This window comes from Lagenorhynchus albirostris, chromosome 1, assembly GCF_949774975.1.
Source record: "Lagenorhynchus albirostris chromosome 1, mLagAlb1.1, whole genome shotgun sequence".
Classification (NCBI taxonomy): Eukaryota; Metazoa; Chordata; class Mammalia; order Artiodactyla; family Delphinidae; genus Lagenorhynchus; species Lagenorhynchus albirostris.
This window is the reverse complement of record NC_083095.1, coordinates 59,726,741-59,740,602: the sequence shown is the minus strand read 5'-3', so window position 1 is coordinate 59,740,602 and position 13,862 is coordinate 59,726,741. Positions and strand designations below refer to the sequence as shown.

The window sequence follows — 13,862 nt, the reverse complement described above, 5'->3', positions numbered from 1 at the left end:
GATAATGTTTTGGGAGGAAAGAATAGCATCTTTAAAGACTTAGAATTAAGAATGCCTCAAATTATGGCTGCAACATGGAGTGGAAGGTGCACGTCAGGGAATATTGAAACAAGTAGTGAAGAGGTAAGCAGTGCATAAAGTTTTCAAGGACCTGCAAACCTGTTCAGAAATATTGGACTTATTTGCAGGATAATAGGAACACATTAAAGGACTTTAAACAGAGAAATAATCAGATCAGATCTGCATTTTAGAGAAATTGCTCTGGTTACATTATGGGGAATAGATTGGAGGGTGCGGTTAAAGGTTGGAAGGAGGGTAACTTTTTTTTTTTTTTTTTTTCTCGGTACGCGGGCCTCTCACTGCTGTGGCCTCTCCCATGGCGGAGCACAGGCTCCGGACGCGCAGGCTCAGCGGCCATGGCTCACGGGCCCAGCCGCTCCGCGGCATGTGGGATCTTCCCGGACCGGGGCACGAACCCGTGTCCCCTGCATCGGCAGGCGGACTCTCAACCACTGCACCACCAGGGAAGCCCAGGAGGGTAACTTTTTAGGGGACTGTGACAAGTCTACAGGGTTGATGGTGGTGACTTAGCAGAGCGGATAGATGTGAACAGACACAGAAAAGATAGAATTGGGAGGACTTAAGATTGAAGCCATGTGGTAGTGAAGGAGGAGGAGGAGTCTTGGCTGATGCTCAGGTTCTTGGCTAGGGCACTTGGACCATTCATTGTTCGGAGACAAGGAACAAGGAGCAGCAGAACATTTGACAGGAAAGATTATAAGTTACATTTTGAATTTACAGACTTAGCTGCACCTGTGATACACCTGCACTACTATTCAAGTAGGCATTTCAAGCTCTGAAGTCCTGGGGGAAATATCTAGATCTGAATTATACGTCTGGAAGTCTGTAGTGATATACATCAAATTAAAGCTGTAGGAGTTGATGAGATTTCTCAAGGCAAGAATGAGATGAGAGTAGGGCTGAGGGTGGAACTCTGAGGAGACACCACTGAGGAGTAGTGGAGCCCACCGAGGGGACTGAGAAGGAGCAGCTAGAAAGGAGAGGTAGAGAGGGTGCCATCCCAGTAGTTGAAGGCTGAGAGGACTTAAAGAGGGAGGGAGTAGTCAACGATGGTGAGAAATAAAATTAAATGAGGGGGCTTCCCTGGTGGCGCAGTGGTTGAGAGTCCGCCTGCCGATGCAGGGGACACGGGTTCGTGCCCCGGTCCGGGAAGATACCACATGCCGTGGAGCGGCTGGGCCCGTGAGCCATGGCCGCTGAGCCTGCGCATCCGGAGCCTGTGCTCCGCAACGGGAGAGGCCACAACAGTGAGAGGCCCGCGTACAGCAAACAAACAAATTAAATGAGGACTAAAAGTTCTATTTTAATTTAGCAAAAAAAGAGACTTTTCTATCTTGGGGGAAGTAACTTCAGTGGAGCAGTGGATGTTGCACTTAGATTGCACTACAGTGAGGACAAAATGGGAGGCATTCTGAATAATATATATAGAACAGTTTTTCACTGTGAAGGGGAGAGCTAGCTGTAAGGAGGTGCTTCTCTTTTTCTGTCTTATTTTAAAATAGTAGTTGGGAGAGACCTGCTGATAGGATGGGTCTAGCCGAAAGGGTGGAGGGAGGCAACAGAGAGAGGAAGATCCCTGTGGAAGCTGGAGGAGGGGGACTCTGAGTACAGAATCAGGGTCTTAGATTGTCTAGAAGAATCCTTTCCCATGATAATAGGAAGTAAGATCATAGGAATATAGTGGCTGATACATTGATATGTTTGACTACAAAAAGTTAAGGGAGTTTCTAAGTGACTGGTGTAGTAGGTTTGAGGAGAATGGAGGTTTCAAATTGAAGGGAAAACTCGCTTAGAAGATGCAGAAGGAAGGCTAGGCAATCGGCAGCTGGAAATGTGGCTGGAGGTCTGCCAGCCTGGAGTGGAGACAGTCTACATGGCTCTGTGGTGTAGTTTACCCCCCACAAGTGCTAAGTGGCTCAGGTATAGGCAGAGTGGAAGCAGAGAGTTGAATTAATCCAGGGCTGAATGTTTTCAAGCACATGTGAAAAATGGCCAATAGGATAAGGACACTAGTGACGGGCTGTTAGTGATGGAGTTTGAAGTCTGTTAATTAGGGAAGGAAATGAAGAAAGGAGGAAACTGAGAGATCAGAGGACTGGAAGCTTCAGTGAAATCCAAGGACAGGTATAGCGGGAGTAACTAAATGAGAAGGCTAGGAGAGGATAGGTGGTCGTGATCGGAGAGAGAGTTGTTTGAATTTATGTTCTTAGAGCCTGAACAGTTCTTGATGATAAAGTCCAGAAACATTTATTTTGAAACAGTGGCTAATCCAATTGTTAGTCTGTGTTACATGATGGAGGAATAAAGAAGGAAAGATGAGAGGGAAGAAGGGAGGAAGAAAGGAAAGGAAAGAAGTAAGGCGGGAGAAAAATGAAGGAAGAAAGGAAAGAAGGAAGGCAGGAGAAATATGAAGGAAGGAGGGAGGGAGAGGGATGCTACCTCCTGGAAGCTTCCTTAATGATGCTCCTTTCAGGATTGCCTAGGCACAGGATAGGGAAACCACAGTCACATGCCTTTGCAGAACTCGTGAGTCTGCCAAAATTTCCAGGGACCTCAAGCTGTTCTTGTGGCCCTAATACAGGATGCTGGTGTCAAGCTGGTTGTCAGTGTCCTTTGTGATCTCTTGATCTAAGAATGGAGCGATAAATCATGTATTTTTCACGGTTTAACTTTTATGTCTAGATGGACCAGTGTCTTCAGAAATGGAATCCAGTAGAAATGATAGCAAAGATGATCTTGGAGTAAGTATTGAAAATGGAATTTTATCCATGTATTCAGGATCTTTCTAATCTCTTGGTTTACTAGAATAGAAATTTAGCTAGCCATCTAGTTTTTGATTAAAAGCTGCTTTTTTATTTTCCACAAATATACTTCGTACTTAACATTATAGCTATTTCCTTTCTGGATTGTACCCTGTGGTGATAAAGTACAAGGTACAGACTTGAGGTTTGATTTAGTTTATATAGTTAAACAAGAACTTGAATTTTCCCCCTTGGATTTTTATTTTAATGTTTTAAAGTATGTTTTCTGTTTACTGCGCTTACAGTCTTGGTTTTTGGTCACCTTGGAAATATTAACATAAGCATCATTTCTTTTTCTCAGTATATGCTTGATAAAAGAAATGTATATTTTGGTACTCTTGGACTATTCTTATGTTTTATCTTTAGCCAGATTATTACTTTGTTGGTTAAAGCTCTTTTCTGTTGAGTTAATAAAATATTCATGATAGCTAAAATTCATCTGATGTAGAAAACCGAATATTTCTCTGGAGCCTTTTAGGATATCATAGACTGCTTTCTGCCTAGGTGCCTAGATGCTTTCTTCTAAGCCTAAGCTTTTCAGGAAAACTATTGCAAATTTTGCTGTTGTTTAATGACTGCCATTTGTCAATTTGCTATAGAATTTAAACGTGCCTGATTCATCTCATCCCATTGAAAATGAAGCACCTGGCCCTGGCTTGGTTCCCCCACCTCACCCTCCAATCAGAGGCCCATTGTTTCCAATGGGTACAAGGGGCCCTTTCATTAGAAGGGGTCCTCCTTTCCCTCCACCTCCTCCAGGAAGCATGTACGGAGCTTCCCGCGATTATTTTCCACCAAGGGATTTCCCTGGCCCAGCACCTCCTCTATTTGCAAGTATGCTTTTTTTTAAGCTTAATATATGTCTTATAGAGTAGATCAGAAATATTAATTTTACTTTCTATTCATGTAGTAATACAGTGGAGGAAAATTTTTCTCAGCTTCTGTGAGTGTGCCATTACTTTTCCAGATTGGGAAGATAGCCAGCCATCAGTAATGAGGCCTCATCAGCAATGAGGCTTCAACTTGATTCATCTTAATAATGAGGAATTATTTCTATGATTCAGTAATCAAGAAAATCATTGGCTCTTTGCAGCAGTCTTATGTTAAGACTAAAATTGTTTGTATCTTATTTGATAGAAATTGGGTACTCTGTCAATTAGTAAAAGTAATTTCAATTTATATTTTTGCATTAAAATCACTGGCTAAAGTATTTTTTAAAATCTTTTTTTCATAAGTAGCTCCCATGCAGTCTTATTTGTTTAAAACCTAAAATGTGTTTATCATGTTTGGACTAATTGTTGAATTTATTGAAATTCCTCATAGCCTCACATACGAAAAACGGAATAGTTATTGCTTTTATGTCTATGCATTGCCATTTACAACTGTAGGTTTCAGCAGAATAAATACAGGGTTACCAAACACTAGGAAAAAGCCTATCATTTGCCTAATATAGTCATTCCTTCCCTCATTCCACCTCTATTTTTAAAGTTTAAGGTGAATTAAAATGAATTTTAATTGGGAAATTTAAAGACAGTTTTTGATATAATTGGAAATATTTTAGAGTAGTATCAAATTAGACTTGAGTTTTAAGTCTCGTGAAAATTATATTACATGAAAGCTTTTTTTAGAGTAAGTTTTACTAGATTTTGAAATAATTGTTCTCCTTTTCAAAAAGTGTTAAGATGTTAGATTTTCATAGGACAAAAAAGTTGCACCTAGATTAATGATATTCCCTTTAATCGCATGTAGTTGAAGAGAATATGTGTTGCTCAATGTTGTAAAAATTCATTTGTTAGATCAGGTAATTATTCTGGTGTCAACTTTTGAAAATAAAGATAGGTACTAGCAGTTATAAGCTAATGATTTACTGGGGCTGCAGTACAGGTGCTGAAAGTTAAAAAATGTCTTTTACCAATCTCTTTGAACAGTGAGAAATGTCTATCCACCAAGAGGTTTTCCTCATTATCTTCCCCCAAGAGCTGGATTTTTCCCTCCACCCCCGCATGCTGAAAGTAGAAGTGAGTTCCCATCAGGGCTGATTCCGCCCTCAAATGAGCCTACTACTGAACATCCAGAACCACAGCAAGAAACTTGACAATATTGTTGGGTCTTTCCTCAAAAGTAATTTTGACTTCTCTCTCATTTTCAGTTTAAGTAACTGCTGTTACTTAAGTGATTATATTTTTGCTCAAATTGAAGCTTAATGGAATTATAATTCTCAGGATAGTATTTTGTAAATAAAGATGATTTAAATATGAATCTTATGAGTAAATTATTTCCATCTTATTTTATTCTAGATAGTATAATTATTTTAATTTAACACATCCACTATCACATAAACAATAATGAGAGTTTTATATATGTAATCTTGCAGTTGGGGATAATTTGAACTCCAAAGGCTGTGTCTTTATTCCAAGAACTGTATTTACTATGGTTGTAGACAAATGTGAAAGTAACTTTATGCTTAATTAAATAAATATTAATTGATTTAAAGACTTGTTTGGCATTGATAATAATAAAATCAGCTAGTTTTTTTTAATAAATATGGCTCCATTAGTTAGTTTCTTTACTTCTGCCGATAGCTTTGAGGCTCAAAACTAATGCTTTATATGGGTCTTTCCCATTCAGTTATCTTAACCAAAAATGTGTTCTCTTTCTTGCAAATAGACATGACGACCCAAAGCAACAAATTAATACTCTTAAAAGTCAAAGTTCACTGTATTTTAAAGAAAACCAGGATATTGTCTAATGGCAAATTTCAGAATTTGAATCTTCTTAGTTCATTCACTGATTTCCTATGCAATTTTATTTTTCTTCTTGTTTTTCTCTTCATTTGTAAGATATTTACTGTTTTTAGTGGGGAATGTTGAGATTTACTGTAAGGTAACTGTATTGAGGCAGCGTGTCATTTTGAGCTTCAGACTCAGTATCTTTAGAATGTCTGTAACTCATGTTTGTGTTCTATTATCAGTCATCTGGCACATTAGTATGATTATGAAAGGAAAGGCAATTAAGTATAGGTAATAAATATTATACTATTTACGTACAGAAAATAGGCTAAATAGGCTTAGAAAAAAGGCTAAAAAGAAAGGATCTGTGTGAAATGCCTGGGTAAAATAATAAGTAGAATGAGGATTATAAAAGCATCATTACATTTGGTGTTAAAAGCCAGATTTCAGGGGGAAGTAGACTATTTTTTCAAGTTGGAAAGTGAAAGAAGAGCAACAAAAGAGGAGTGATGTAGAATGCTCCAATCAAGTAAAAATTTTTTGTTTGCCCTGGGATAGGGGAGACTTGTCTTGGCTTAAGACAGAAGAGAAGGAGAGAGGGGAAGGCAAACAAACATTAGTAGAGAGAGTGGTAATAAACTGAGAGGCAGAATCGTAGAGGAGGCAAGGAGAGCATTGGATGAGAGCGTGGTGGAAGGCAAGAAGACTTGATATGGGCTGACTGGTCTAAAATACTTTGGGATTCCAGAATAAAGGAACATAATTAGTTTTAAAGTATATTTTATTAAAGTAATATAAACAAATGGGAATAAATCAAATAATAGTATTTTAGGATGAATAGCAAGTTTTCTCTATTTACTCTTTATCCCCATTTATACATCCTAGTCAGTTTCTCTTTTAATTCTTATTTCCCTTTTTAATTCTGATGATTTTAGAATTTTAGAAGATATCTTATACCTCTAACCTCTGATTTATCAACTAAATTTATTAAATTTATGAGTTTGTATATTGATTCCTTGAGATGAAAAATTGGGACTTAATGCACTTGTATTATTACCATCCACATTTTCCTTTCCTTTTCATGTTTGATGTTTATCCAAATTAAAGTTTTCTATTGTTGCCTTTGTAATTTTTAATATATTTAAACCCTATTAGTATCCCTTCTCTTTATTCCACTTCCCTTCTTCCCCTACCCTGGCCAAAATCCTATTTTCTCTTAGCTATACATTTATATTTTCAAGGTTGCTAATAATTATATTATGCCTACAAGCATAACCTGTCTTCTTTTTTTTAAATTTTTTTTTAAACTGAAGTATAGTTGATTTACAAGCATAACCTACTTTCTGTACTTGGCGCACAGTTGATCTAAAATTTGAAAATCAGGAACTTCCCTGGTGGTCCAGTGGTAAAGAATCTGCCTTGCAATGCAGGGGACGCCAGTTCGATCCTTGGTCAGGAAACTAGGATCCCACATGCTGTGGGGCAAATAAGCCCATGCGCTGCAACTACTGAGCTCGTGCGCCTCAACTAGAGAGCCCGAGTGCCTCAAACTACAGAGCCCACACGCCCTGGAGCCTGCGCGCCACAACCAGAGAAGAGAAAACCTGCACGCCACAACTAGAGAGAAGACTGCGTGCTGCAATGAAAGATCCTGCATGCCTCAATGAAGGTCCCGCATGCTGCAAGTAAGATCTGACGCAGCCAAAAATAAATAAATAAACAATAAATAAATCTTTCAAAACATAAAATAAAATTTGAAAATCATAAGTAGCATTTATAACATTATCATCATTAAATGTTGTTCACCAGCAGGCCAAATCATATACAGTTAACCCTTGAACAACATAGGTTTGAACTGTGCAGGTCCACTTATACCCAGATGTTTTTTAATAGTAAATACTGTGGTATTACACAATCCACGGCTGGTTGCAATTTGCAGATGCAGAACCTCGGATATGGAGGAACCTTGAATATGGAGGAACTGCGGATAAGGAGTGCTGACTATAGGTTATACATAGAGTTTCAACTGCATGGAAGGTCGGCACCCTTAACTGCCCCCCACCCCTGCCACCCACATTGTTTAAGGGTCAACTGTACAAAGTTTGCATTTCCTTCTCTATGAATGCCAGTATCATAATTTCTGGGCCACTCTGAAGAGCCTGTTTTTTAAACATCAGGGTCAAATGAGTAATTTTTTCTTACCTATTCTCTCTTCCCCCGTTTACCAATAATATCCTAAAATAATGACATATTTTGGTTAGTGTTATACTTGGGCCAAGAATACAATCCCCCCGCCCACTTTCCTAATGTAGTTTTCTCCCCCCTCATATTATTTGCCATTATCATACCCTAATTAAAAAAATTCCCTTTCATATCTTTTCTGTTGGATATATTATTCTATATGCATTTGTTAAAGACTTTTATTTTGCAGGCCTTTGTCCTCCTGCTGCAAACCACACTGCCTGCCCTCTAGGCCTGGGAATAGAGCCTGCGTTTTAACTGATTTCTTGGGGTTGCTCCTGTTTTATAAACCCTCTATCTTGCCGTTTTTTAAATTTAAGTCTTTTGTTTTGCTGGAGTTCACAAGTAATTTCCTAGGAAAGGATGTAGGGAATGTAAAATTTGTGAATCCTTGCATGTCTGAAAATTCAGCCCTCCAACCCCTTTTTTGGGGTTAGTTTATATGGGTATAGAATTCTGTGTCAGAATTTTGAATGTCTTGTTCTTTTAATATCAGTTAATTAGCATCAGTATATTGTAATATCTGTTGTTGCTGATGAGAAGTTTGAAGGGAATTTGATTCTTTTCTCTTTGTTGGTGACCTTTTTCCTGTGGAAACTTTTAGGATTTTTTTCTTTATCCTTGGTATTCTAAAAAATCACAGTTTGATGCATCTACAAGTGAGACTTTTTTCACTCATTTTTGTGTTCAGGTCCTCTGAGAAGCAGATTCTAAGATGTAATTAGACGTAAAGAGATTTATTTAGGGAGAACACCTGTGAAGGATTAAGGGGTGAGAATGCAGAATGAGGTGGAGAAAACCTTCAGACTGTGGTTCAGATTCACATCTGTGAAAAGAGAGAAGGGCAGGAAGGAAGGTTGGGTAGGAAGAGCCTCAGATTACAGTGCATCTCCAAGAAAGCCCGAGCTGGGGCAGTGGCAGTCCCCAGGGCAGAGACGGCCTATTAGAAGGGTTCCTCATTGGGTAGGAATGGTCTGCTCTAGTACCTAGTACCCCTGCATGTTCTTCCTTGCCAGAAGCAGACACCAGGGAGGACCTGGGCTTGGCATGAATGCTGAAGCTGCATTGGCCAGAGGCTGTCAGCTAACTAGACTCCTCACAGCAATCTCTCTCCTGGGGGCATATTTGACTTGTGCACTCCTGGCTCCCACATTGTTAGGCACGTAAACTCTGAAGACTCATGTCTCACATCCTAAAACCCTGGGAAATTCTTTATCTTTGGTAAATTCCTTTTCTCTCATAATTTTCCTCTCTCTCTTTCCTTTTTTTTTGTTCTGGAAAATTTTCTTAACTGTGTATTCTACTCATTTAAAATTTTTGTTTCCACCAATGATGTTTAATCTTTAAGAGCATTTTTTATTATACCTCTTTCCTTTTCCTTAGATTCTGTCTTTTTTGTAAGGATCTAATACCTTGAATTTCTCCATAGTAAATTAGAGGTTTCTAAAAGCGTTCTTCTGAATTATCTGTTTTCTCTGACGTTAATAATTTTGTTTGCTTATCTTGGCCTTTCTCTCCTTATATGCCTCATAAAGTTGTCCACGTTTAATAAAGATGAACTGATCAGCTGATTGTAGTTTAAACCTTTTTGTATGTAAGAAAGATGGTTTTCTTGTTAGATCTCTTTCTTGAGTGAGGATTCAGACTGGGAGATCTTTGTGTAGAGGCAGGCAGGAGTGGAGACAGGGCATCTGTGACCGATGAGCTTTGTCTTAGGATGAGCAGATAGGGATCTGGCTGACTGTGTGTAGGCCCTCCAGATACCAGAATTAGAAGGACTTCATCTAGGACACCGCCATTCACACTAGATGCTTTTGCTTGTTCCAGACAGTTTAGTATCTTTAGGGAATATCTATACATTATTTTAGCTGGAGCCAAATCTTGGCTTACTACCTTGTGCTTGGGGTTGTGTCAGGGGAATGGCGGTAGCAACTATTAGTTATCTGTATACAGATTTTCAGCTAATCTCCCTGTTTTCACACTCATACCTCGGTTCTATACATAGTATATGGACTGGCTCTGAGCCCAGCTTCAGGTTCTATCAGGCAGACTGACTCCCATCCCCTGATAACATCAGGACAGCATCTGAAGGGATAGTTAAAGGGATAAGGCAACATTCAAGATATTGAACGGAGCATTATTTTGGACTGATATGCAATAGGCTTGGACATTTCAAGAAAGAATGCTTCTTGGTCCTGGCTGGATAACTTTCCCCTCTGTATAATATTTTAAATAGAAAAGTAAAATGTGGTCCTATAAGAAAAGTTAGAAAATGTTCAAAAGCCGAAGAAAAAACAATCATCCAGGGTCATCACCAAAACAAAATCAATTTTTGCATTTATGTTGTAGTTTGTCAGGCCTTTTATCCTTCAAGTATCTTTTGTATTGTTGTAATTATGTCTATAATTTTATATTCTTAAATGTAATCTCCTAATATAAATAATTTTTATGTAGTCATGGTAAAGCTCATTTTTAATGGTTGTCTAAGTTTCCCTTTTGTGCATATAGTTTACTTGACTATTCTTGCTGAGCACTAAAGCTGTTTTCTTTCTTTTTCTCTTTAGAATTTTTAAAGAATTATATATGATAGTATAACATCTAAGAAGTATATACACTCTACCCATGCCCCCCGCCCTGAATTTAGGATAATTCTTTAGGGATATATTTTTAAAATATATTCTGGGACCAGTATTTGGGGCAGGGGAGAGAGGATCGTTAAGAGGAAGGATCACATTCTTTGGAACCAGGTTGGTTGAAAAAAAAATTGACTTTTTTTTTTTTTTCAAACCCAGACAATTTGTAGATGTGGTTAGATGCTATAAAATTATTTTATGAGTATAGCTGGTGATTTTTAGTCTGTTTCTGCAGGTGTGGTTCAGGGTTCATCATGAGTTTACTTAAATAAGCATCTAGCTTGATAACTTTTTCAAATTAAATCTCCTGTTTCTTTCGAAGTAGCAGCTACTTTGACAGAATTTGATACAAGTGCTACAAAAGAGATGGTGGGTTTTTTCGTGGAACATGAGAGCTCTCTGATAACTGTTTCTCTATATATTATGTATATTGTATATTCCTTCATCTGTCTATGGACACTTAGGTTGTTCCATATATAGGCTATTGTAAATAATACTGCATGAACATGGTGGTACTAAAATCTCTTCAAGATACTGATTTCGTTTTCTTTGGGTATATACCATGATGTGGGGATTGCTGGATCATACAGCAATTCTACTTTTAATTTTTTGAGGGACTTCCTCATAATTCTTCCATAGTAGCTGTACCAGTTTATAGTCCCACCTTTTCTTCACATCCTCACCAGCATTTGTTATCTTTTGACTTCTTCATAATAGATAGCCTAACAGGTGTGAGGTGGTATCTCATTGTGGTTTTGATTTGCATTTCCTTGATGATTAGTGATACTGAGCATCTTTTTATGTATCAGTTGGCCATTTGTATGTCTGGAAAAATGCTTGTTCAGGTCCTCTGCCCACTTTTCAAATTGTGTTATTTGTTTTTTTGCTATTAAGTTGTATGAGTTCCTTGTGTATTTTTTATATTAACTCCATATCAGATACATGGTTTGCAAATATTTTCTCCCATGTCATAGGTTGCCTTTTTATTTTGTTGATGGTTTCCTTTGCTGTGCAGAAGCTTTTCAGTTTGATGTAATGCCACTTGTTTATTTTATTTTATTAAAAAATTTTTTTTTTTTTTTGCTGTACACGGGCCTCTCACTGTTGTGGCCTCTCCCGTTGCGGAGCACAGGCTCCAGATGCGCAGGCCCAGCGACCATGGCTCAAGGGCCCAGCTGCTCCACGGCATGTGGGATCTTCCTGGACCGGGACACGAACCCGTCCCTGCATCGGCAGGCGGACTCCCACCCACCGCGCCACCAGGGAAGCCCCCACTTGTTTATTTTTTATTTTGCTTGGCTTTGCTTTTGGTGTCAAATCCAAAAAATCATTCCGAGGACCAACGTCAAGAAGCTTACCACCTGTGTTTTCTTCTAGCTTTATGGCTCTAGGTTTATGTTCGTCTTTAATCCATTTTGAGTTGATTTTTATGTGTGGTGTAAAACAGGGTTCCAGTTTTATTTGCTTGCATATGAATATCCAGTTTCCCCAACACCATTTATTGAAGAGATTATCCTTTCCCTGTTGTGTATACTTGGTGCCTTGTCAAAAATTAATTGGCCATATATGCATGGGCTTGTTCTTCTGGGTCCTCTATTCTATTCTATCAGACTATGTTTTTGTTTTTTTGCCCATACCATACTGATTTGATTACTATAGCTTTGTAATGCAGTTTGAAATCTGGAAATGTGATGCCTCCAGCTTTGTTCCTCTTTCTCAATATTGCTTTGACTATTTGGAGTCTTTTGTGGTTCCATAGAAATTTTAGGTTTTTTTTTTTTTCTGCTTCTATGGAAAATGTCATTGGAATTTTGAATAGGAATTGCATTAAATCTGTAGATCTCTTTGGGTAGTATGTACATTTTAACAGTACTAATTCTTTCAACCCATGAACATGGACTATCTTTCCATTTATTTGTGTCTTCCTCAGTTTTTTCATCAGTGTCTGATAGTTTTTGGTGCACAGATCTTCATTTCCTTGGATAAGTTTATTCCTAAGTATTTTATTGTTTTTGATGTTGTAAATGGGATTGTTTTCTTAATGCTTTCTTAATTTCCTTTTCAGGTAGGTCATTGTTAATGTTTAGAAGTACAACTGATTTTTGTATATTAATTTTGTGTCCTGTAACTTTACTAAATTTTTTTTATAGTTGTAACAGTTTTTTGGTTCAGTCTTTAAGGTATACTATACAGGCATACCTTGCAGATGTTGTGGGTTTGGTTCCAGACCTCTGCAGTGAAGTGAGTATCACAATAGAGTCACATGATTTTTTTTGTTTCCCAGTGCATATAAAAGTTGTTTCTATTATACTGTAGTCTATTAAGTGTGGAATAGCATTATGTCTAAAAAAAAAGTACACACCATAATGAAAAAAATACTTAATTACTAAAAAATGCTAACCATCACCTGAGCCTTCAATAAATCATAATTTTTTGCTGGTGGAGGGCCTTGCCTCTATGTTGATGGCTATTGGCTGATCAGGGTGGTGGTTGCTGAAGGTTGGTGTGACTGGAAATTTCTTACAATAAGGCAACAATGAAGTTTACCACATCAATTGACTCTTCCTTTCATGAATGTTTTCTCTCTAGCCATGCAACACTGTCTTATAGCATTTTACCCACAGTAGAACTCCTTTCAAAATTAGAGTCAATCCTCTCAAACTCTGCTGTAATATTCTAAATCCTTTGTTGTCATTTCAGCAATCTTCATAAGAGTAGATTCCATCTCCACTTTCTTTGCTCATCCATAAGAAGCAACTCCTCATCTGTTGAAGTTTTATCATGAGATTGTAGCAATTCAGTCACATCTTCAGGCTCCACTTCTAATTCTAGTTCTCGAGCTGTTTCCACTACATCTGCAGTGACTTCTTCCATTGTAGTCTTCAACCCCTCACAGTCATCCATGAAGGTTGGAATCAACTTCTTCCAAACTCCTGTTAATGTTGATTTTTAAAAAAAATTTCTTTCTTTCCTAAATATCTCAATTTTTAAAGTAATTGCCCTTAGGGAATTTGAGTCCTTTTCATGTAATTCTTATATATATATATATATATATTTTTTTTTTTAAATAATTTTTATTTATTTATGTGTTTATTTTTGACTGCTTTGGGTCTTCATTGCTGTGTGCGGGATTTCTCTAGTTGCGGCGAGCGGGTGCTACTCTTCCTTATGGTGCATGGTCCTCTTATTGCGGTGACTTCTCTTGTTGCAGAGCACGGGCTCTAGGTGCGCAGGCTCAGTAGTTGTGGCTCACAGGCTTAGTTGCTCCATGGCATGTGGGATCTTCCTGGACCAGGGCTCGAACCCGTGTCCCCTGCATTGGCAGGCGGATTCTTAACCACTGGGCAACCAGGGAGGTCCTAATGTTAGTATTTTGA

The 13,862-nt window shown here is 38.1% G+C and overlaps 1 protein-coding gene across 4 annotated transcripts in view; it reads left to right on the top strand.

Moving 5' to 3' along the window:
* Positions 1–5,141, top strand: part of MIA2 (MIA SH3 domain ER export factor 2) — an 89,786-nt gene extending 84,645 nt beyond the window's left edge. For all 4 annotated transcript variants that reach the window (XM_060143084.1, XM_060143073.1, XM_060143064.1 and 1 more), the window contains 3 exons: positions 2,764–2,822; positions 3,482–3,716; positions 4,811–5,141. In XM_060143084.1, coding sequence (XP_059999067.1) covers positions 2,764–2,822; positions 3,482–3,716; positions 4,811–4,977 — 461 coding nt within the window. In that variant the 3' untranslated portion in view covers positions 4,978–5,141. The remainder of the gene's footprint in view (positions 1–2,763; positions 2,823–3,481; positions 3,717–4,810) is intronic.
* The last annotated feature ends 8,721 nt before the right edge of the window (positions 5,142–13,862 follow it).